At 46.6% G+C, this 25,563-nt stretch overlaps 1 protein-coding gene across 1 annotated transcript in view; it reads left to right on the forward strand.

Annotated features, from left to right (window-relative positions):
• LOC146863850 (E3 ubiquitin-protein ligase TRIM39-like) overlaps positions 1 to 25,299 on the forward strand; it is a 107,179-nt gene extending 81,880 nt beyond the window's left edge. The window contains exons 5-6 of the mRNA XM_085628457.1: positions 2,356 to 2,408; positions 24,321 to 25,299. Of these exons, the coding sequence (XP_085484583.1) occupies positions 2,356 to 2,408; positions 24,321 to 24,871 (604 nt within the window). The 3' untranslated portion in view covers positions 24,872 to 25,299. The remainder of the gene's footprint in view (positions 1 to 2,355; positions 2,409 to 24,320) is intronic.
• Positions 25,300 to 25,563: the final 264 nt, after the last annotated feature.

The following is a 25,563-nucleotide window of genomic DNA, read 5'->3' on the forward strand; positions in this document are numbered from 1 at the left end:
ATCTACCTAGGACTCCTCACCAGGCATTTCTAGAACTTTAACTCTTTAAGGCTGCGCTGAAGATGTCACAAACCATCTTTGTGTACATAGCTAGACATTTCCTCGCTGTTTCACTTGTGTGGAGAGGAATCTCTTCCTTGGTCTAAGTGCATGTGAACCAGGGGATGATGTTTCGTAGGCAAGATGTATCACTAAGGTACATTGCTCATGGCCAACTTCAAGCTCATAGGATTGAGTTAGAGGGGCAGGTTCTCTTGTTTATGGTACCAGACATGGACATCCCTCATTCAGGAATGACTGTGATAAGTAACAGTTGGACTTAATGCTATGAAGACGGCTGAAGATGATCACCAGTGAATCAGTCTCTGGTAGTACACTCATTCTCAATGGACAAACCCAAGTGCCATGCTTGGGAGGGATCTTGGCAGGGTCTTGTTTGCAGGAACATTCAGTGTATTTGCTGTTGATATCTCTGTATTTTCTAACTAGTGAATAACAGATTGGTTTTACCTTATAGTCTCCACCACTACCCTAGTTTGTCAAACGTTATTGATAAAGAATTCTAGGTATTAGGATTGGTATTTGGGGCTAATCCCAAAGATTGGGTTATGTTTTGCGAACACACTGAAGGGGTTTAGGTGACGGTGCAGAATTTTTTAAATTAGGATTCATTTCTTCTGGTCACAGTTATGGGGCTATCTTCAAGGCGGCAATGTTATGGAGCATGCAACAACTTTGCTCCAGTGTTCAGATACTGCAGATTTACGGAAAAACAGCCCTGCTGAGAAGTTCTGGTCGCGTTCCATTAGATATAGAAATCTCTGCCCAGAAGTTCATAGACTAGCTAAACATTTATCAGCCATGCTGTGAAGTTTTGATAGTGACCCATTACATGCATAGCATCCTTGCTGAAAAGTCTGTTCTGTTCCAATCAAATTGCAATATCACTACAAAAGTTCATTGATAGAGTCCTACTGAAAGTGTAGAAGTCCTGCTGATACGTCCAGAAATTGTCCCATTAAATAGAGAGCGGAAGAGTTGGAACTGTCCTATTGAAGGTCTCAAAGCTCTGCTACGTATATGAAGCCCCATGGAAGGCAGAACAGCACAATCTATAGAGTATCTAGTTAGTACCCCATTAAACCTCTAGGAGCTCACAGTGTTCCATTAGCAGTACAGCATCCCTGATGAGAAGTGCTGGCTATTTCTGTTTAAAGGTGTAGTATCAGTACTTAGAAGTCCAGTGGCGGCTGGCTGTAACGAGGATGGTGAGGCAGTAGACACATAAAACAATTCACTACCTCCGCAGCGCGACGTTCTCCTCCGTCGGGTGTCTCCAGGAAGCTCCTGATGCAGGAAACTACACTACCCAATCCTGGCGCTGCTTTCCCAGCATAAAAGCACTGCCAGGATTGGATAGAGCGGCCTCTCCCAGTGCTCCTAGGAGCACTGGAGGCCTGCGCTTTCTCTAACCCACCTGTCAAAGACTGCTGGGTAAGAGAATTTAAAATGCTCATGTCTGGCTGGCCGTCCCAAGACTGCCTGCCAAAGAGACATGCACTTTCTAAAGGGCAGAGCTCCCTGCTGCTGCCACCCAGCTGCACTGGCCCGTCCCGACACTCCGTTCGGGATCAGTTGCTTGAAAAAATAAAACGTTAAGAAATCTACTTTATTACTGTTTTATTTTTCTTCTCTGGGGCCTAAGTTGCGACTCTCCTCCACTCAAATAGAGGAGCCGCCCCTGGAGAAGTCACCATTCTGTTCCATTCAATGTAACATAGTTTGATGGCCAGCAGCCCTCCTCTGAGAACCTTCCCCTTGCATTCCTACCAATGTGCAGGATAGCTGCTCATGGGGGTGAAGCTGACTGAAGACCCTGGCGTGCAATCCCATGGCATCACTGTTAAGTCAACCAAAACTTCAGATACATAACTTTAGAAAGGTTTACACAAACACTTTTTATACTCATCTCACCAAAGCATTTCAGTCTAAAAACTGGGTTTGTCAAAGTTTGTTTAAGGAACGGTCTTGCATATCCAAAACATTTATTCCATATATTGGTTCAAATTAAACCAGAAAGGAAATAGTACCCACAGGAAAAATCATGGTGACCAGAGTCATACTTTAACAATCAGCCGAAGTAAACAATAAATCACTCAATGTTCAGTTCAGCCCACCACCAATCTCACAGTCTCATCAATGATATGCATTTCTTCAATATAGAAACAAAATTGTTACCGCTATTTACATATGACTGAATTTGACGACTCCGTTCCTCTAGGTGAACAGTCCCATGTTAATATTTAGTATTAGTAGTTATCTGTATGTTCACAAATCTTATATATGTTTCTCTAGATGTGAGAATGTAAAGTTTCGCAAACCCGAAGAGAAGAGGAAGTATTACAAAGGTAATGGTGTTTCTTCTTCATCCTTGTTCAACATTTGTTCTATTTTTGCTGTTTTCCAAGTCAACTTCATGTCAACTGCTCTGGATGCTTATAGAGACTCCCTTAAAGACATATTAGCCCTTCCCGGCATCCAGAGGATACCATGGCTCTCGCATATAAGGTCCTTGCTTAGGGATCTGGGACGTTTTTGGGCAGCACTAGAGACCCTCACTCCTGGTTCCAAAATGTCAATTATCTGTCTATTGGCAGATGCTACATCAAGAAGTCATAGGTAGCAGTAGAGGCTGACCCTGGATTTTCTGGAGTTTAAGTTGTCCCCCGGCTATGAGGATACGATTGACGAGCTCACTCCCGCTTTGGCCAGGAAATTGTTCTTACAATTTATATATCAATCCCTACCCAATATGACCTTCTGTTCTAAGTGGCCAAATGCAAATCATCAGAGCACAGAATGCTTGGCGGGCAAGTGGTCTTGGGAAGATTTATACGCTTTTTGTTGTTCTGTCCAGCGTACGATGTCCAGAGGAGAAAATTGCTATTACTCTTGTGAAGATCTTTGGGTGGTAAGAGCTACTTGGTTGCCACCAGGCTACTAAGATCTGACACTTCTAGACTGGTGGTGGTTGTGGTTGCAAAATACCTCCAGGCAGCCTGAATATGGCGGTTCAAGAGCACCCGTGCGATTGATGTTAGAACACCCCAGGTGAAGCACAAAGTGGGGCTTGGAGGTCTTTGAATGTTTAAGGCCAGACTTGTCTCAACCCAGGGGATTGACTCCAATTGGCAGGTGCAGGAAAATTAACAACCCATAATACTTTCCTGAAGGAATTTCCCACACAGTAGAATCTTATCTTTTGAAAACTTAATTCATCATGGTATTTTTTATTAATTGTGCTATAGGTATTTTTCTCCTATATATTGTTCTTAGTTGTTTTAAACACAGCTTTTATTCTAAAATCTTTTATGAATTGTTAATCGTATTTATCCACTGTGTTGCTTCACAATCTGCACTATGCACTTTAATTCTTTGGTGATTACCAGCATTTTTAAGTCTCCTCCTCCGGGTTGTATCTCAGTTTGCCGGATGGCATAAGGAACCCATCTGGTGCTACCTTAGGGCTTTTCTTGAAGTTTTTGCTTTTCTGACAACTTCTTTTAGTATGTAGATATTTTATTGGGGGTACTTTATTGGATCGATCAATTATTTGTGATAAAGGATGTAATCTGAATTCGACTTACACCAGTCTACTCAACTGTATCGCAGCAAACTGAGTTTTGTAATTAATTGGGTGTTTTTGTAATTGTTTTATTTGTTCTTATTTGGTCTTATGGTTCTTAGAATCGAAATTGAGATGATGATGAATGCTGCAGACCCGCTAGGAGCATGCACAGTTTATAGGCTCTGAGTACTTGGACTTCCATCTCCTATGGACTTACAAGTAAATTAAATGTGCCAAGGAGGTGTAGTCCAATTTTACTATATTTAAAGGAGAGAGCACAAGCACTTTAACACTGGTTAGCAGTGGTAAAGTGCACAAAGTCCTAATACAAACACAAACAGGTTCAGCAAAGGAACGAAGTGAAAGCAAAAGGTTTGGGGTGACCCTGTAGAGAGTGCCAGGTCCAATAGTCATAATCAGCAAAAGGATTATTTTTTAGTAGTTCTACTACTAAGGAGCAGACAATTGGTGCATGTTTTACAGATCTTGGTGTCTTTTATGAGCAGAAGATACCTTAAGTACTGATTATCTTCTTGAAACAGCCTACCTTTGCCAAAATACCACCAGTCATCTGCCAGTTGTCAAGCACAAGGTAGCAGCAGAGGCTGAGATTGCACCAATCAGATGTTATTCACTATTCATTCCAAAATCAAGCAAAATACAAATTGTGTGTGGGGGCATTGCCTAGCAAGCCATGATGGCGGACGTGTGTTAGGCGAGCTCCGTCCAGCCTAGACAAATATCCTTCAAGTATACTGCTTCTCCGATCTCTTCCGTATACCCAGATCGTGTCCCACGTGGGGCACGTGTGGGGGCTGTGATCTTTGCCCCGTTTTGGTTTTGAATTACTGCCCGGAGCGACGCAGTAGCGGTGGCCCGGAGCGCGGCCTGAAGGCAACTGTGATGCGCAGCCTGGCGGCCTGGTGCAGCTGGTGAGCAGGGTGTGCCGTGCCTGGGGCCCCCGGGGAGTGCTGAGACGGTGCCGGAGAGCCTGCGGGGACCGATCATGCTGTGAGGGTATCGGGTGGCAGTGACTGTCTGGACCAAGCCACAGATGCCCAGCGTGAGGCTGTCTCCTTCCCCGCTCCCCCTCCCGGGCAGCTGCCAGATTATCAGCGGTGCTATCGGGCCGCAGGTGGAGTCAGGAGGGGGTGAAGCCGTGTACTGGAACCAGCATCCGCCTCATTGCTACTGGGCTGGTGTTGGGTCCGGGGCCTCCTCGGCTCTCCAACACCTGGTGGGCCGCACGCTGCTCCTTTCTTCATTGGCTGCACTGCGCACTCGCTTCGGCGGCCATTTCGGGTCGCGCGAGTCAGCTGCGGTGCGCACAGACTGCGGGGCTGCTGGGGCCCGGCAGTCTTTAGCCACTGCTGCACACCCTGGAGGCTGGTGGTAGACCCTTGAGGGGGCAACAAGGAGAGTGTTGGGGATCCCCCTGGCTCCCTGACGGAGAGCTCTATCAGCCGCGGGGGCATAGCCACCCTAGGAGTCAGCGCAGGGAGCTCTGACGGAGCGATGTGGCATTTCAGAGGTGGGTGTCTGCCCGTGGACACTGTCTGATCAGTGCTGGGGGCCCCCAGGGGGCCCCCCGTTTCCCCTCCTTTGCTGGCGGTCCAGCGGTCGGCAGCCGGATCGGATCGCACGGGCCGCGTATCTACACCTCTGCGGCAATTCTTACGCTTGACTACTTTCTGGACTAGGGGGTTGTGACAGATCAACTCGCACGGGGGAGCGTGCTTCTCCTCTCCCTGGCATTGACGGGCCCGCAGTCCTCTGACGAAGTTGCTTGGTGAGTCGGTTGAAGATATCCTGGGACCCGGAGGGCTCGGTGGCGGCTATTACGAGAGACATGGCAGGCGGGGGCTCGGCCAAACAGAGCACACTTGACAAATTTACAGGCCCTGGGGCCCCTGCAGCGGTGCCCGGGGAGGCGCAGGGGGCCGTGCCGGATATGCTGGGCAATGCCACACTTATGGCTGCTATCACGCAGTCCAGAGATGTTCTGGACGCTAAAATCGGAGTGGTCGGCTCCGATGTCATGCTCCTACGGCAAGATTTGCGGAATGCAGTGACACGCATCACGGAGGCTGAGTCATGGATCTCTGGAGTAGAAGACGAAGTCACCACCCTGCAGAAGCAGATGCCCACACTAGAGACAATTCAGCAGGGCCTTGCGGCACGAGTGGAGGATGCTGAGGGAAGGGCCAAGCGTAACAACCTTCGCTTTGTGGGCTTCCTGGAGGGAAGTGAGGGGGGAGATATGGAGCGGTTTCTTACTCAGTGGCAGGAGAGTTGGCTCCCCCCGGAGTCCTTGTCTTGCTGTTTTGTGTGCAACGTGCCCATAGGGCTCTTATGCAGAAGCCTGCGCCTGGGGCCCGCCCGAGGCCGGTCATCGCAAAGTTGCTGAATTATCATGACCATGACATTATTCTCAAACAGGCCAGGGCCAAGGAACCTCTGCTCTTTGATAATGCTCGTATATTGATCTTTCCCGACTACACAAAGCTATTCAGCAACGGAGGCAATCGTTTTTGGTGGCCAAAGCTCGTCTTCGAGATCTTAAACTTCCATACGCTCTGCTGTATCCGGCCCGGCTGCGGGTGGTGCACCGGTCATGCACTCACTTTTTTGACTCGCCGGAAGACGTTTTTCTGTGGACAGATAAGACGGTGAGGCTGCGTCCCCACACGCTGCCCAGGCGGGAATCGGACTCTTCGTCTATCGAGGCAGCTCAGAAGCAGCCTCAACCGAAGCTTAAGGGTCACAGACGTTCTAGATCCAGACGTTGGTCTCAATCATGCAGTGAATTCTCCCAGGCTGGATCGGCCTCCCGGCAGACTACATCGGCCTCATAATTGGAGGGGGCGACCGCATGGAGTGGGTGACCGCAGTCCCGTGTGACTTCAACACTGTCGCTTTGATCGGAGAAGCCCGTGTGAGGGCCGGTTTCTCTGTTGGACCTTTCCCGATGGAGAGAGTGCTTGTAGACAATGGGCTGTAAGTTGGGGATCCATTGGTCGGGGTGTGCCGGGACCCCCTGTTGGGGTCTGCAGGACACACCCACCGCAGCAGATACTTCATTGTTGTTGAGGTGTAGGGGGGGTTGTTGGGTTGTTATTGTTGCTGTCCCCGGATCACACTTCTTTACATTAACATTAGGCTTCCATGCACACACCAAATACCTTTCTCTGCACCAGCACTTGCTACCAGGGTCTTTCATGGCAGTCCCGTTAGATAGTTCATGGGTGCCCTTCGAATAGTAAGCTGGAATGTCAGGGGGGGCTCTAGACAAAATCAAACATGGGGCCATACTTCAACAGGCTAAAAGGGCCCATGCCGACATAATCATGCTACAAGAAACGCACCTTATGGGATCGAAGGCACTTTGCCTTCAGCACTGTGGTTACGTTAAGGTGTTTCATTCTGGGTTTGTGAGGGGGTCAGAGATGGTGGCAACCTTGATCCACTGCCGAGTTCCATACACACATGTCAAAACGTGGGCGGAAACTCAGGGGCGGTATTTGTTCCTGTAGGGCATGGTCTGGGAAGAGCCTGTGGTGTTGGGCTGCGTCTATGCCCCCCCCTCCATTCTCGTGGGGTCTAGTAGAACGACTTATGAGGCTATGGACAGATATGCCAGATGGCCTGTCCGTGGTTCGGGGGGACTGTAATGACATGATGGGGATCTGACCAGGGATCGTTGGAGGCCTGGGGGGTGCATAGCTTTTCGCCAGCCCACGAAACTATACTCTCTGATGTTGGGGCTTGACTGGGTGGACCAGTGGCGCCGGTTCCATGGGAATGCTCAGGGATACACATCTCTCTCGGGGGCTCATGATTCCTACTCCCCCCTTGATTACCTGTTTGTTCCCTGGGTGGCGGCGGATAGGGTGGTCGAGGCTGATATTCTTCCGCGGGGTCTTTCTGACCACTCACTGGTTGCCCTTACATTACAGGTGGACCGGGCGAGACAGCCTTTCCGCTGGCGCCTCTCGACTTGGAACCTCCAGAAGGAAGACTATAGGGAGCATATAGAGAGTGCTATTGACCAATACTTGACACTCAATGTGGGATTGGTTTCCGGGGCCGAACCCCTGTGGGAGGCATTGAAGCCCACTATACGGGGTGTTGACATCTCCTTTTGCGCGGCAGCTCGCAGAGCTCATAGGGAGGCTCTTCTACAAGCAGAGGCTAATATTACGGACCTGGATCATCGCAGTAGGGGTGACAGGGGTAATCAGGTCCGTCAACAATTGCTGCTGGCGCAACAGAAATATTTTGCTCTCCTATTGGATGAGGCCCGCCTTGCTTGGCTGGCAACACGCAGTAGGGTGTACCAGTGGGGAGGTAAGTCTAGCAAGAATCTCCACTGGTTGTGTCAAGGGATGTTTCACTCCCAGGCCCTCCCCGGTATAGGAGGTCGGGACGGGGAGTCCATTACAGACTCCTCTGAAATTGCCGAAAGCTTTGCTACGTATTATCCAGAGTTATACACCCCCAGAGAGTGTCTCCATGAAGATGTGCGAGTGCGGAGCTGGATCTACCACTCAGAGAGGAGGAACTGGGGGCCTCCCTGCAGGACCTTAATTCTGGGAAGGCCCCAGGGCCAAACGGCTTTCCCTGTGAATTTTTTAAGAAGTACTTTTTGCAGCTAGGGCCCCACTACCTCAGAGTGGTGGAGGAGGCCCGCAAGTGTGGCTGTCTTCCTTGCGACTGGAGACACCTGGAGGTAGTGGTGTTCCATAAACCCAGCCAACCCCCAGACCAACACGCTTCATATCATCCTATTTCCCTCCTGAACGTCGAAGCTAAAATCTTGGCCAAGGCGCTCGCCAATCGCCTGCGGTCCCACATCACTACCTTAGTGCACCCAGATCAGGCCAGGATTATGCCCCAGAGGGCGACCCGACATAATATTTGCCGAGCACATGTTGCTGTGGCAACCATTCGGGGGCTAGGTGAACGGGCGGCGCTACTGCTGGCAGATATGGACAGGGCATTTGATTCCCTTAGTTAGGTGTACCTATCTGCGTTGTTACACAGGCTGAATTTTGGACCTCGCTTTTTGTCTTACCTGACCTTGCTCTATACTGACCTCACTGCATCAGTGCGTGTCGCTGACTCTACCTCCTCCACTTTTTCCATTGGACGGTGTACCCGGCAGGGCTGCCCCCTGTCTCCATACGTGTTTGCATTGGCTGTGGAACCCCTGGCCGCCTGGGTGCGTGTTGATGCGCAGGTGACTGGCTTTGAATGAGCCCATGGATTATCGTATCGTATCGTATTGTATGCTGACAACATTTTATTTTTTCTTACCAATGTGGATAGGGCGGGGCCGAGGCTGCTCCGCATCATGCAGATCTTTGGATAAGCGTCGGGTCTCTACCTGAACCCGCGCAAGTCCATCTTGTGGATGCATCTGGTCTAGGCTCTTGGGCTTCGTCGGTTCAAGTGGTTACAGGGGGGATGAAGTATTTGGGAGTATTTCTATCGGACTCGCCTACCGTGTCTTGGGACAGGAATTTGGTCCCCGTTTGGAAACATGTGCGGGAGGATCTCAAGACTTGGTCCTATATGCCACTGTCCATCTATGGTAGATCGGCCATCTTCAAGATGGTCTCGCTCCCCTGTTTACCATACCACCCCTACATGATTTCCCCTAGATGGTTCTGGCAGGTTAATGCTGCCTTGGGTCTTAGGCATACCAGAGAGCACCAACACGGGGCGCATGGAGGTGTACATCGAAAATCTGCTGAGAGCGGTGGTGGGTACGGACTCACTCTCTCCTCAATTTATAGTGGAACGCGCACATCGCTCTCTGGGGCCGAGACCCCCTCCGGGAAGCACGCCCAGACCCATCATTGCACGCCTATTGAACTACAGAGATAGGGATGTCGCGTTACGAGTTGCCAGGGAACAAAGGAACTTGACGTATGAGGGAGTGCCCTTCACGATGTTCCCAGATTTCACACTCCATGTACAGGAAGAACGACGTAAATTTCTAGCAGTGAAACAAAAACTGAGGCAGGCGGGGATCGATTATGCCCTCTTGTACCCGGCCCGTCTTCGCGTTACGCACCAGGGAAAGCAGGCATTTTACACCAGGCCGCAACAGGTGGAGGAATTCTTGAAGAAACTGCGAAGGCAGCCGAAGCCGGCGGCACAGCAGGAAGATCTGGGACAGTCTCCCTCCCCAAATGAGGACTGATGGCAGCGGGAGGTTCGGAGACTGGCGGGGCGGTGGTCCCGAGGGGGACTACGGATCTTCACTCATGCTCATCATGGGATCAAGTAGCGGGGTCCACGACACTCACACAGGTGGAAAGAACTATATGCAAAAGGTGAACTGTTGAGTGACGTTTATGGGACATGGACACAGACAGCCTCCTTGAATACTGTCCAGGCACTCGAGAGAATGGAGGGCGTAGCTGGATGGTATCGAGGATTTCGTGAGTTACCTAGAGACGTTACCCCATCGGGGAATACCCACTTTTGTTAAATTTTGGTTGTCGCCTTTAGGCCCTTCCCGTATTTGTCCCTCACGATGTATTTCCGGAGGGGTCTGAATCTCGGTCACCACGGGAGGGCGTCTGGGTGTTGGGAGGGGGGAGGGAATGTATACTTCTGGCATGATTGGGATGCTTCAGTGGGAGGTGGAGGGGGCGGGAAGGATGTTTCAAGTTGGTTTCGCAAAATGGCAGTGGGCAGGCATGTGCAACAAGGAGATTACCAAAGACACCCTTGTTCTCGAACAGTTTATTTACGAATCATGTTTTGGTTGCGATTGATGGATGGTGGGGATGCAGGGGGATAACTGCACATTGAAAGTGCTGACATGGAATATTAGAGGGCTAGGGGATGCACGGAAACGGAGGCAGGTGCTAGCATATCTTGATAGGCAACAAATTAACGTGGTGATGCTACAAGAAACCCACATAGATCCACGGGTTGGTAGCCGGTTTGCGAGCAAATGGGCAGGACATCGTTTCTTCTCGTCCTACTCGTCATATGCTCGGGGAGTAGCTATACTCTTCAAGAAACAGGTTTGATTTTAACAGATGGGAGTGGTGGAAGACTCGCAAGGTCGATACATTATTGCATGGGGGGGGCTGGGAAAAGATTCTATCACATTTGTAAACTGCTATGGCCCCAACACAGATAGCCCATTGTTCTTTACTGGATTGTGGGGCAGGATATTGACCATCGGTTCCACACACGTAATATGGGGAGGGGATTTCAACGCTGTACTTCAGCCCCCTCTGGATAGATCACACTCAGCGCCACATCACTACAATAGGGCGCAGGAAGCGCTGCAAGGCATTATCGGGGAAGGCGGACTAATCGACAGCTGGTGACCCTTGAACCCACAGGGGAGGGAGGGTACCCATTTTACCTCGTATAGGGGGTCCTGGGCAAGGATTGATTACTGTCTGCTGTCAAGAGGGCTAGTGTCGGGTATACGAAGTGTGGCACACTTAGCTAGAACTTTTTCTGATCACTGTCCGGTGGAGGTGACGCTGTCCATGCCGGGCTATGACACTCCTAGACCGAGCTGGTGGTTGCAGCCCACGGCCCTATTGGATGCGGTCTTTCAAGTCGAACTGGAGGAGGAGATTCATGATTTCTTCAGGAGGAGCAAAGGTTTGGTCGATAGTGTAGAAGTAATATGGGAAGCGTTCAAAGTGACCATACGGGGTATCTGTCTTTCTAAAAGCTTTGGTGTATTAAGAGACTTGCAGAGAACACTACAAATGTTAGAACAGGAATTGAAGGGGCTAGAACGGCAAATGGAGGGCAGGGTGGCTGGACAAATACATACAACCTTTCGTGAGAAACTAACGGAATATGAGGAAGCGGCACAGCGAGAAGTGAAACACAGAGGGTGCCACTGGGTAGCTCATAGATATGGAGAAGGGGAAAGACCAGGCAGGGCATTGGCGGAGATAACCCGACGTCCCCGCTTTGCTTCATATATCTTGGAAATACAGGTACCAGGTGAGCCGCCAAAACGGGACTCAATGGATATTTTAGACACATTCTGTAATCATTATTAGGAACTATATACTTCTCAGAGACGGGGGCCGCTCGAGCTGGACGACTTTTTGGGGGCGTAGCACTAGGGTGGCTTAGTGATACACAACAGGAGTTTCTATGTCTTCCGTTTGAATTGGACGAAATAAAGGAAGCAATTATGCAGTTAAAAAATGGTAAAGCGCCGGGGTCGGATGGGCTACCCATGGAATTTTACAAAAGTTACATAGATATCATGGCACCAGTGCTCAAGGAGGTATACGAAGAATCCCTGGAGGTGGGGATGTTGCCTCTTTCAATGAGGGAGGCTGTAGTCACCTCTTTGTTGAAACCAGGGAAACCCCCAGAGTTGTGGGACTCATATAGGCCACTGTCGCTGATGAATTGCGACACCAAGATATTGGCTAAAGTGTTGGCAAATCGTCTGTCCCTTCTCATGGATAAACTAATTCTCCCAGATCAGTCAGGGTTCGTGCCGGGTAGAGCGACATCTCATAATCTGCGGACCCTGTTCTCACTGATTCAGACGGTCTCGCCAGAGTTCCCGTTGGCCGCGGTGTTCCTGGATGCCACCAAGGCGTTTGACTCGGTGGAATGGGACTATTTATTCGGGATATTGCGGAGGATGGGCTTCCCACGTCTGTATTTATCGTGGCTTCAGTTATTATATCACCGACCCTCGGCCAAAATCTTGATTATCTGATTTTTATCTCAACAACTCCTGATAACTAGGGGGACTCGGCAGGGATGTCCGCTGTCCCCGCTATTATTTGCCATCGCGATGGAACCACTGGCCTCCAGGTTACGGCAAGTTCATTGGGATAAGGCATTCCGATGCTGCCTCAGACAGTTACTGATATCACTGTATGCGAACGACATCACGCTTTATGTCAGGGATCCCCAGGACAAAATAAATCCCCTATTACGGGAATTCATACGATTTGGCCGGCTGTCTGGAGTGGGTATTAATTGGGGGAAATCCCAGGTGTTCCCACTTACGGAAGCGGTCACCCCGTTCCCACTCGATTTTCCGCTGAGTGGTGCCATGCTGAGTTAAAGTATTTGGGGGTACAGATAACTCGGGACAGGGAGGATACTATACGGGCGAATTATGGCACAGCTATGGAACGCTTAGGTACAAATGTGACGCACTGGATTTCCCTGCCCCTTTCGATGGCGGGACGGGCGTCTATCATAAAAATGATAGTGCTTCCACAATTTCTTTATTTATTTCTTAATATACCCTACTACCCTGGGAAACATTTCTTTCACCGATTACGCTCTGAAGTTACTAGGTTGCTCTGGGATGGGAAGCAATCGTGATTGCGATAGGCAATACTGACTAGGCCGTATGACCAAGGAAGGCTCAATATTCCTGATTTTGAGGTATATTTTTTGAGTGCCCAGGCGCATTATGCTTATTATTGGGTCTATCCCCCCCGTTATATGCCACAGGTGGCAGTGGAGGATTGGCTTGCAGAACCGATACCGCTTAACGGACTTATACATGGCTTGGCGCGCGCTCGGACAGAGCAGGCTACTACAATAACTGGCACGGTAGATGCGTGGTGCCATATAGCAAAGCATCTGAGCATCTCCTTTCTATATTCCTCTAGGTTACCCCTAACTTATCATCCCAGTCTCTCTCTATTGCAGGAAAAAGGGTTCCGCGATCTCTGTACAAGAGCTCGAGTCAGCACATTGGGAGATCTTTCACGCAGGACAATTGCGCACACTAGACCACTTCATGCAGGGAATGCATTACACACCACTAGATGTGTTTCTGTACGTGCACCTACGACAAGGAATGAGGTCGCTCCTCCCTGACTTCCCGCGGGAGCCGGAATGTTTGGGGCCCCTACATCAGATGTTGGGGTCCAAAGATGGGAAACATCTTGTATCTAACTTATACCGCACGATACATGAGCATGGAGGACGAGTGTTGGCTCAGCTCGGCAGAATTGGGGGGAGGGCATGGGGCAGGACATTACGGACGAACAGTGGCGCTACTGCTGTCTCCAAACAGCGCAGATCTCGGCTAGCTGTCGGTTGCGAGTGCTACATTATAAATATTTACATAGACTGTATTACACACCAGTGAAAAAGCTCAGATTTCAGTTGGCAGATAATGACCGCTGTGAAAGGTGTAAGCAGCCAGGGGCGGGATTTCTGCACCTAGCCTGGGAATGTGAGAAGGTACAGGAATACTGGGAGCAGGTGTTCACAGCACTAGAGAAGATGGTTGATATTAGTATGGCTAGAGACCCGCTTATTGCGTTATTAGGATATACAAAACAGTTGCCTGCCAAATGTAGGAAATTCATAGCGTTGTCCCTTTTGCTGGCAAAGAGAAGGGTGGCATGTAGATGGAGAAAGGGTCGAGGACCGAAGTTTAAGGACTGGCTTGCAGATTTGGTGTATTGTCAAGAGCAAACTACCACGTATGCAGAACTATTGCCTCCTGCCTCTAAGCCCAAAGATATATGGGGACCACTGCAAGGCTATCTACTAGCCCAGGATTCCACGGACACATCTGCCCATGAATAGCACTGTACTTGAATGTGATAGGTAGCTTTTTACTGCTACGTGATCTCATGGACTGCCGAACATGTAAGATCTGGATTTTCATGGCGCTACTAGGGCGATCCCGTCACCTGCGAATTTTAGTCTGTCTGGGTATGAATATTGACACTGTATACAGACATAGAGGTGGATTATATATGTATAGGATTGCTTGCACTGCCTGATATTCCATTGCCTTGTTATACCTTGTTCAAAAAATCATAAATAAAGTTTAAAAAAAAAAATGCTGCCTTGGGTCAGTTTTTATGGGCCGGGGGAGCGGCGCGTGTTGCCTCACAAACGTTCTTCCTCTCTAAGTACTGTGGGGGGCTGGCGACCTCTGATATTTTAGCATACTCTATGGCCTTACACTTGCTCCTTTTGAATGAATGGTGGTATGGGAATAGGGACGACCCTGCCTATGCTGTTAAGTGGGATTTCTCCCTACAGACAATACTGTAATCTGCACAGCTACGCAATTCATTGCCGTCAGTGACGAAAGTTGTTTTCCAAATTTGGCGGCAGGCTCTATGGAGGATGGGGTGGTGGAATAAACTGACGCTGGAGACCCCTCTATGGAACAATGGGCATCTGCCACAATTAGCTACTCTGTCGGGGTTTTGTGGATGGGATAGCATTGGTATCTCTACCCTGGGGGATGTATGCGGGGACCGGTGCTGAAGTCCTTTCAGGACCTGCAAAAGGACTTTCACATGCCGAGGACCCAATTCTATAAATTTCTTCAGTTCCGGCACGCCCTCTCCCCTAGCCTGGAGGGCTTGGAGTCACTGGTGGAGTTCAGCCCGATAGAAGCAAAGGTGTTTATGGGAGATCTTCAAGATCATAATATCTCTAAGATTTACCAATCCCTGTTTACTCACTGTTCTCCCACACTGCAGAAGCTTAGAGGGGCCTGGGTGGGAGACATTGGACCACTTGATGAAGAAGACTGGACGGAGGCCCTGGCACCCCACAGGGGCGGCTATAGCAGTGCGTGTGTGCCTTGTCCAGTTTGAGTATCTTCATCGGGTCTACTTTACGGCTCGATTGTGGAGGACGGGAATGGAGGCCTCCCCTGTGTGTCTCAGGTGCGAACGGGAGGAGGGTATCCTGATGCATACAGTTTGGCACTGTCTTTCCTTGGCACGATTTTGGAGGGGAGTTATGGCCTGCCTGATCCAGCGGATTACCAGCTCTGGTTACTCACAGACCATATACTCACCTGGGCCCATAAACATTCATAAAATAGCTAGTAGTTCTGCCAGAGCCAATTTTGTTTTACTTGCAAGAGTTTGTTATCTTTACCCAAATCTTACCAATCCAATCTCCTTGTCAATAAATTTCCTCTGGTCTATGAATCTAGTAGCTAGTATTATATGTATAAATAGCATTTAAGGGTTTCCCCAATAATCAGACTCAAAAAGTTTAAAAAGTTTAATCTAATCGAAACTTTTGTGAGTCAAAGTTCAAATACATGTTAACATAGAGTTTCATTCAGGAAAGAAATTAAGTTTAGTTCAATAATAAGTCTCAATAAAAAATTGTGATGACAGTACCTGTAAAGGGAGAAAAGAGAGAGCAGGTACAAGGACAGATTTCACAGAATTACATTTACCTAGGGTGATAGATGAACCCAACTCCTTGGAAAGGGTCAGGTGGAGACCACCAAGGCAGGTGGAAGACAGAGTGTCTGATGTCCCAAATATTTAACTGTTGTTTGGCAAAACTGTTATTTCTCTGGGGACACTTTATGTCCACCTAGGGCTAGATGGCTCAATAAAGCAATGGAATCAGTAACACAGTCATCCCTTGTTTTCAATGCGACCAGCAGGTCATCAATATACTGTACCAGGACTTAATTCCTAGGCACCACTAATGTTTCAAGACACTTTTTCAAAATTTGATTAAAAATCGAAGGACTTTCAGTATACCCCTGAGGAACGCGATTCCAAACATAAATTCAATCCTCAAATTTGAAAGAAAATAAAAACTGACTATCAGGATGCAATGGAATAGAGAAAAAGGCATGGCATAAATCAATTACGGCAAACCATCCTGCCATCCATGGTATCTGGTACAAAATCACTGCAGGGTTAGGTACTATAGGGCAACATGGCACAACAATCTTGTTTATCTTTCGTAAATCTTGTACTACCCTATATATTCCGTTAGGTTTCTTGATGCCAATTATAGGTGAATTACAAGGACTACTCATTATTTCTTTTAAAATGCCTTGCTCGAACATTCGATCGATTTCTGCTGCAACACCAGCTTTTATTTCAGGACTCATTTTGAATTGTTGAGTATTTGGGTAAACTGCTCCTTCCTTTTTCAGTCACTTTTATGGGATCTACATTTTTCATTAATCCCACTTCTTTCCCTGTAAAATCCCACACTTCAGGATTTACAGTTGTATTGACCTCTTTTGGTAACTCATCCTTTGTCATCACAGAATATAATTCATCTACTTCTGTTCCTTGTTTTGCTAGCATGATTTTGTACACTCCGTCTTCGTCTGGAGTCTGAATAGCAACACCATCCGGTGTGCAAAATATGGTGCAATTGATCTTGCACAATAGATCTCTGCCTAATAAGTTCACAGGGCTGGAGTCACACACTACAAACGTATGCATCTCTTTGAAGTTGCCAATACGTACCTCCATTGGTTTTGTAATTGGGGTCCTAATTTGTTTGTTAGAAATGCCCACTACTTGTATCGCTTCTCCCGAGAGGGGTAGGTTTGGGATGTCTGCTGTTCTCACAGTAGAACAGGTAGCACCAGTATCCAACACGAAGGTATTGTCATTTCCTTGCAACTTACCATCGATATATGGACTTGGCTGATCTGAAGTACGCACTCCTCTTCCTCCCCCCTCAGGCACCGTCATAAGGTGCTGCCATAAAAATAAGAATGCTGCAAAAGAAATTGCAATGTTACAAAAAATTTCTTACCACTTCCTTCTTGAAATCCTGTGTCCGTACTGTACTTGGCTTGACTCACAAAATTTGGCATAGGGGCAGGTGGCAGTTGACTCTAAGTTTACAACCTGCTGCGGTTGACTCATTATCACCTCATTCTGCATCTGTGGATTTAAATTTTGATTTGGGACATTGTTATTCTATATACCTTTACACTCCTTTTTCCAATGTCCCAATTTTCCGCACCCATTGCAGAGAAACCTTTTCTTTGCCTCTTCTCTGCTCAATCGCCCTTTTGGTTTACCCCCACTATTATCACCCTGACCTTGCCCCCTCCCTGTATTTCCTGCCTGATTCTGTAGCTGGAGTTTCTGCTGTTCTGCTAATTTCACTTGAGCCCACATCACTTTCCCCTTTAAATTCTTTCGCCTATTGTCAATTTCACCTCCACAGTATTTTGCATATTTTGGGATCTCATCTATGGGCTTCGCTTGCTAGCACAAATTGTGCTGCTTAATCATTTGGGGTATCTCTTGTCTTAACCCTGACACAAACTGATACACAAAATGAGTCATGTCCTTATCTCTGATATTTTCAAATCCACTATACTGTTTGAACACCTGTAAATGACGCTCATAGTAAGCATGTACAGACTCATCCTTTTCCTGGGTTGTTCTATTTATCTTTATCCAGAAAGAAAACCACCCAATCTATTGTAATACTAAGACACCGAACAAGCCTGTGCAAATGCACTTCAAAGATAACTGACCACATACCGCTAGAGTACGTGCCCACGTGCCCATTTGTGCTGTTAGGTAACACCTACTCGTTGTAATTTGCTCCTGTTTACTTACCCATGCAAACATCACATACTTTCAAAGTAAAAACTACAAATGAATCACGTTTGGAGTGAAAGCAGCTCAGCTCTCTAAACTGGCATCAAGAACCCTGCACAGGGCCGGATCATGGCAGTGACTCCTCCATCTTTACTGAGTACAAAGCATTTCTGAACAATCACACCAGTGGTCATTTACTAGCTTAAATAGACCTATTCCAAGGGAAGGTTATTCAGCACATTAAGCCCAGCAAATTCTTGCCACTGTTCAGTGCTATCAGAGTTTCCCCTTTTTCACTACTATGCAGGTCCTGAAGCATCGTTAATGATTCTGTTGCAGAACTAATAGTATCACAAATAGCACAGGTGAATTACTTGATTGTGATTGGTTACTTTAATTTTTAGACCAACATCTGGGTGGTCTCATAATTCGAGGATCAAAATAAATTGTATCCCAAAATCTTAAATTCCCCCGTCTCTACCTAAGTAACAGATTATGACCTGAGTTTGTATGTAAATTAAGATATCAGAGGTAGTAACAATCGGTCTGTGCCCCCTCCCCATGAATTATGACCGTCTGTTGATGGCAGACACTGCTGAGACACTTTCAGTGCCCGATCTACAGGCAGCTCTTGCAGAATGCGCAACCTAACCTGGGAAACCACAGTCACCGTTGTTCATACCGGCAGAGACCTACTGACTGGCGAATGTAGACAACATAGTCAAAGGGATGAACCTGACAGATTTCAGTCGCGTCTTCAAGTGTATCATTGCTATTCCCCCAATTCACAATAAAAAGAAGGCCTACTTCAAAACAGTTAGGGACTTTGGTGGAAATTCTTGGTGCTTAAGAAGAGAAGTCATAAACTATTTTTTTTGTGCTTATCTAAGAATGAGGTCAGTGGTAAATGAATGCTATTGAAATTGACCATGCCTGCGGACAATTAACTAGTTAGGAACTCCACAACACTAGGTATAATGAAAGTTCATGATGACTACTGATGGTACATGTTTCTAGAAGACATGGAAGGTAAGAGAATGCTTACTTTTTATAGATATCAGCGTCATGGAGTACACTAGAGGTACTCGAGGTGGTAGCTGGTACGGCCACTTAAGGAGACACTGCAGAACACGGATAAACTCCACAAGTCATAATAGTCTACGCCAAATGCCATATCACACTACTGATGAAACTGTAGAGCACACTAAAGAAGTGAAACACATTTACCTCTCCTCAAGAAGTTTATGAGCATGTTGATTTTCAAATTTGTAATAGTTGTGCAGGGACATTCACAATAAAAGATATGAGTGTAGCAGTCACTGATGAGTCTTGCAGACTTGCCACAGACTCAACAGCTCGCTGATGCTTCTCTTTTGGTAAGGACAGCACAGTTAGGTGTGACAACATTGACCAAAACCTGAGAAGCAGGGGCTGAAGTGGGAAGAAATAGTGGGGATAATATATGTTTATACCCCTCAGGTTGGCATGCATAGATAAAGGATCTCTGATGATGAGAAGCCCAAGTTGCAGTGAAGCTAATATCAGGCCATTCTGTTGTTCTTGTGAGGGGGCTTTTTTAAGTAAGAACCTCTTGACTGCTATGTGCTGCATGTCTTGCAGCACCCAGCAAGATATACAGCACGTTGCACGAACAAAGATGTCCTTAGGTAATGGCTTCCAGAATGGAGGGTCACTGTACATACATCAGTGGAGATGACTGACCTTTCAAAACATACATTTGCAAAAGACCCTGGGAAATTGTAATTAACAAATTTACTGTGAGAATAATGTTAGGGGTGGTTGGGTCTTGTAGTATTTCCTCTCACACCTCTTGAATTTTTTAGGCTAGTAGAGAATGGATTCCATTGGATCCTGCATCTAGAAGGTGGGTTCTTTAATAGCTTCTGAACTGCTATGGAAAATAATCCAACTGCATCCAGTTATTTCTTAGATCACCTAGCAATCACTGCATGACTCCGGAAGAGATTACAGACAATACAGAACTCAGTGGCCAGACTCATCCACGACCACCCCAGATGCACCCACCCACCTACACCTATACCAGACCTCAAGAAGCTATACTGGCTCCTGATCCAGAAGAGATGCCACCTGAATAGAACATCACAGACTGCATTTTTCCAGCATCTATATCAAGATGCAAGTGACTGAGAAATTTGTAAATGTTTTGGCAAATGTTCCTCTACCACTCAGCCCTAAATGTCCTTAAGACTCTGCTTCCACAGAGTATATGTGTGACTATACATTTAAAGATATTTGTATAAGGTGGGAAGCATTGAATCTCTGGAAAAAACCAGTATAAGAATTAGTAGCACTTCAAGTTTCTGTACACTGGGAAGATGGATCGGCATGTAGTTCTAGAGATGAACGTGTGCGAGAGGCTTTTATCAATGATCAATGCTCTGGGAGGAGGTGCATCTTGGATTCTTCTCAGTTCTCCAGGACCGATGGAGAGAGAACGCGCGGGGACATGATGGGCTTACTGGTTTCCTGGTCTTTTCTCCATTGCTTATCGTAAGGATCCAGTCTCTGGATCCTGTGTAATATGGTCCCTGTAAAAAGTATCTAATTCCACTTGAGATCGAGATGCATTGTATAAAAATAAAATGAAATATGAAAAGTTGCAACTTTTGGAGATATCCATGGCTTAAGTGTTTGATTCGGCAAACCCAACAACGTTGATTAGTAGTGATAATGTATAGAGGCAGCAGCTTTTTAGGTTATGTGCATGGTTCCTGCATATTGTATTCTATACTTAGGATAATGAGCTGGCCTTCAGCCTCTTTCAATCATTACCTTCTTTTTCTCTGGAACCTTCAGCAATAGCTTTGAGACATTGTGAATCACTTCCTTATTCTGCAGAATATGTATCACTTCTTGAATCAAACCGCGGGAGTATTTATGTCTCACCATTTTTCTATTGGCTGTATGAGTGTGTGCTTCCGTCAACATCGAATTACACGAGGGTCTTGTGTGCTTGTGTTTTTTATACTCAGGTAGGAGTTCCAGGTCTTCAGGTCCAATACCGAACACCACACTTTCGCATAAATTGCAGCTTGGTCCTGGGACCCATTGAGAGCATCCTGTAGTCAGTGTTTCTGTTTCTGGACAAGCCTGGCTACAATATTTTGGTATAAATAAAGTGTGGTCTTACTATTCGTCCTCTGAGGAATTGAGTTTGGAGTTTATAAGTGATGTCTGGGTATTTTTATGGTGTATCATTTCAAGATACGGTAATGTTTTACGAACCACTGTCCCTATATGAGCTCTGAAACTTGTATGTGTCCCACAGCCCTCCTACGTTCCTTGCTGTATATGCAAAGGTGATTTGAAGACCAAAGGTCTTTGAGGGTGAGATTGCAGAAGGCCCTGAGTCTGCGACCTGAGCTCAAGAGCAATGCCCCCATTTTGGCTACAGTCAACTTCACTTCACGATAGTTCATCCAAAGGGCAACCGCTTCCAGCCCTTCTTGTAGGCTTGATAGATCATCATCCGGGTCATTGATGAGCGGATAAGTTTCCCTCTCATTACGATAGCAACGTAACTGCAGGACGCCGTCCCTGGCTATGGGGAATACAGGTCTGATAAAAAAAGGTAAACAGGATGGGTAATAGTGGGGAGTTCTTAGCCACTCCACATTTCACCTTTATTTCAGCTTGCAAAGAGGGCCACGGTTCACCCTCTGGGTAGGATCAGTAAAAAAAAACTCAAACCATCTTCCTGCAGCACCAGACACTCCTGCCACATTGCCTAACAGCAGTAGCTCAAAGTCCACCATGTTGAACGTAGCCGACGAATCCAGAAGGATAAGGAGTGATAGAGAAAATTAATCAGGGCCACAGTGCGGTCTAAGACCTGCTGATGGGTTATCTGACCTGCCAGGTTAGACCTGCAGTTGGGTTATCTGACCCGCCAGGGTAGACCTGCTGTTGGGTTATCTGACCAGCCAGGGTAGACCTGCTTATGGGTTTTCTGACCTGCCAGGGTAGACCTGCTGATGGGTTATCTGACCTGCCAGGTTAGACCTGCAGTTGGGTTATCTGACCAGCCAGGGTAGACCTGCTTATGGGTCATCTGACCTGCCAGGGTAGACCTGCTGATGGGTTATCCGACCTGCCAGGGTAGACCTGCTGTTGGGTTTTATGACCTGCCAGGGTAGACCTATTGTTGGGTTATCTGAACCTCCAGGGTAGACTTGCTACAATTTATCTGGACCAGGATATTTGTCCCTTGACCAAGACTAACTCCATTAGACTAGTTTAACAGAACAGCGGTCTGGGTGAGGTCAAAGATCCTCAGGTAGCGAGGCTACAATTGTTTAATTTGAAACTAAATCAATTGAAATCATTGATATGCTGAAGCCAAGGCGGATTCAGTTCAGAAATGTATGCAAGGACACAGAGAATTAGAGGAAGGCATCACATTTTATTTAACATCATAAAATGGAGTAGCTTCCGATTCTGTCATTTTTGCAGATAGAAAATATACAATATATAAAGTGCTCACACATACATAAGTGATAGTGCGTGAAGTGAGGTGTTTAGTGACAGTAAGAACTTTACATCGCATTGAAAAACAGATCAAAATAACCCAAGTAATTCAAACAGTTTGAGGGAACTTTGAAATTGTGGTCGACGGCGTTTCGATCTTAGTTATTCAAGATCATCATCAGGACAGTATGAAGTGCGAGCACATAGGATTGCGTGAGTAATTCCCACAGATATGGTCCGAAGAATCAGGCTTGTACTGGCCGAGGGGTCCTGATCGGGAACCGAAGGCCCGAGCGGAGGAGGGGGCGCGTTGGATGAATCGAGAGTCCCGATGGTTTTGGAAGAATAGGTATTCCGGAGTGAGCAAATCCCGGAGTGAGACGCGCTGGCAGTAGTCCGTAGCGTTACTAAGATCGAAACGCCATCGACCACAATTTCAAAGTTCCCTCAAACTGTTTGAATTGCTTGGGTTCTTTTGATCTGTTTTTCAATGCGATGTAAAGTTCTTACTGTCACTAAACACCTCACTTCACGCACTATCACTTATGTATGTGTGAGCACTTTATATATTGTATATTTTCTATCTGCAAAAATGACAGAAACGGAAGCTACTCCATTTTATGATGTTAAATAAAATGTGATGCCTTCCTCTAATACTCTGTGTCCTTGCATACATTTCTGAACTGAATCCGCCTTGGCTTCAGCATATCAATGATTTCAATTGATTTAGTTTCAAATTAAACAATTGTAGCCTCGCCACCTGAGGATCTTCGACCTCACCCAGACCGCTGTTCTGTTAAACTACCTACTTACCCCAGGTCACAAACGGGCGGGGTCCCCTTGTTTTCGAAATCACTCCATTAGACTGGCAGAAATGTCCCTGCTTTTAAGGAGGAGTTAACAACCTTTGTAACACATGGGGTGATAAACAACACCTTCTGAATCGCCTTACCCCAGGCAGAATATTGTATTCGTGACACGTCAGCTTAAGTTGGTTCAGATGTCTCTTCAATTTTCTTGACATAAATTTGAGGACAGAGAGTTTCCTCTGAAGGGTTTACTGTTATATAATTTCTTTCAACCTAATTAGTAAGTGTTGACGTATCTGTCACCCTTTTAAGACTAACATCATGTTGACTATCTGTTATCTATATATAATTATTATGTTATTCATTTTAATTAATAATTTATATTATATTTACTATATTGTCTTCCGAAACAAAGACCTTTCAAATCCTCAGATTGCTCCAAGGTGGTATTGTGGCACGAAAAGAAGTATTTTGGATTCATAGATTGGTAACCCTGAGTAAGTTCTTTTGCTTTGTTTGCATCAGCCTCTACCTTACAATTAAGGTAGAAAATTTCCCATGAAACATAGATTTCTATATTTCTTTAACTAAGTTTAAGTGCCTGATAGTCCTGTGTGTATTTTGCCCCCATGTTGTTTCTAACCTCTTGCAGCTCTGCTCTGTATAACTTAAAGCTGGTGTCAACCAGAATGCCATTGGCTTTCTACTAATATTTGCTTTGCATGTGCTTCTTTCTCACAGGTACCGGACATCATCATACTAAAATCAGTGATAAATGGTTAAATAGTCATGGTAATTTAGGAGCGGACTGGCTAATCAAGCAACAATACCAATTTGTTTTGCATAAGACGTTGTCTCACGTAGATGACCACCGCTGGTCTACCATGGAGTAGACCAGCGTCTATAGACTTCTTGAGATTAATTGGGAAATCTTTGAATTAATTTCGTACCTTCTTTCTCAGTGTTCATTTCTCAAAAATTCTCTCCTAAGAAAACCTCATGGCTTCTTTTTTCTTTTTTTTGTAGTGTATGCCACCATGGATCCAACCACAGCCAACCCTTGCCTCATTCTCTCTGCAGATAAAAGAAGTGTTAGATTTGGGGGCGGGAGGAGCGAGGCACTGCCAAGTTCTCGCTCACGGTTGGTTTCCCCTCCATATACTGCTCCGCTTTGTGTGTTGGGATGTGAGGTACTCACCTCAAGAAGACTTTATTGGGAGGTAGAGGTGAGCGGGGGCAACGGCTGGTCTGTAGGAGGAAATTGGCGTGTGGGGGTTGCCAGACAGACCGCTAGAACGAAGGATATGGCTAACGCACCCTCACCTGCGGTTGGAATATGGGCTGTGGAGAGAAGAAGACAGCAGGGGATCTACCAGGCACTCACCTCACCAGTGACCACTCTGACATTGAGAGCAAACCCCAAGAGGATTGGACTGTTCCTAGACTATGAGGCGGGACAACTGTCCTTCTATAACGCCGACAGTAGCGAGCACATATACACCTTTAGAGATTCCTTCACACGTGTGCTTCACCCATACTTTGGGGTATGCGCTAAAACCGAGCTAAGACTCATATAAATGTAAGAATTTAAATTTCACATCGTGAAAATATAACGACTGTGATCATTCGATCATTGCACTGCACTTTTGGTGACTGGTGTAATCAATCTATTGGAGATCTTAATAAACAGACCATTCGACTGTGAGGAGTTTCAGCACAGCAGAAGCCAAATGAGAGAGCCATCCCACGGACATAAAGTAGTGACCATAGCAAAGGAGCACTAGGTTTATATTTGGGACCATAGCAATTTTCTCTGGATTAATGGCTTACTTTTATTTACATCCTTCTGTGCCTTGGACATCTGTTATGTTGAAAGTAATTTGATGAGGTAACTACCTTCCTTTTGTTTCATCAAAACTAGGGATTATGAGATAAGTAATTAAACACTAATGCATTGATGATTCATGCAAGCGTTGTTCTTTAATAAACAAATGCATGCATTTTACATTTGGACCAAAAAATAATTTGTGTGTGCATTTCTCATCAGGTCATTGCCAGCGACGATGCACCTTCTGCCTCTTTCCTCTGAAAGAGTCACAGACAACATGGTGGTGTTCATGCAGTTCAGTACAAACACTGAGCAGTGAGAATCGGGGATGTATATATGTATGTGGTATTTGTATAGCACACACCTAGCAGAAAGGTCAAAGGCAGGGACATCACAAAGGGAATCTAAGATGGGGTGCTGGGTGCTGAGAAGTCAGGTTCC

This window comes from Triturus cristatus, chromosome 2_1 (genome assembly GCF_964204655.1).
Source record: "Triturus cristatus chromosome 2_1, aTriCri1.1, whole genome shotgun sequence".
Classification (NCBI taxonomy): Eukaryota; Metazoa; Chordata; class Amphibia; order Caudata; family Salamandridae; genus Triturus; species Triturus cristatus.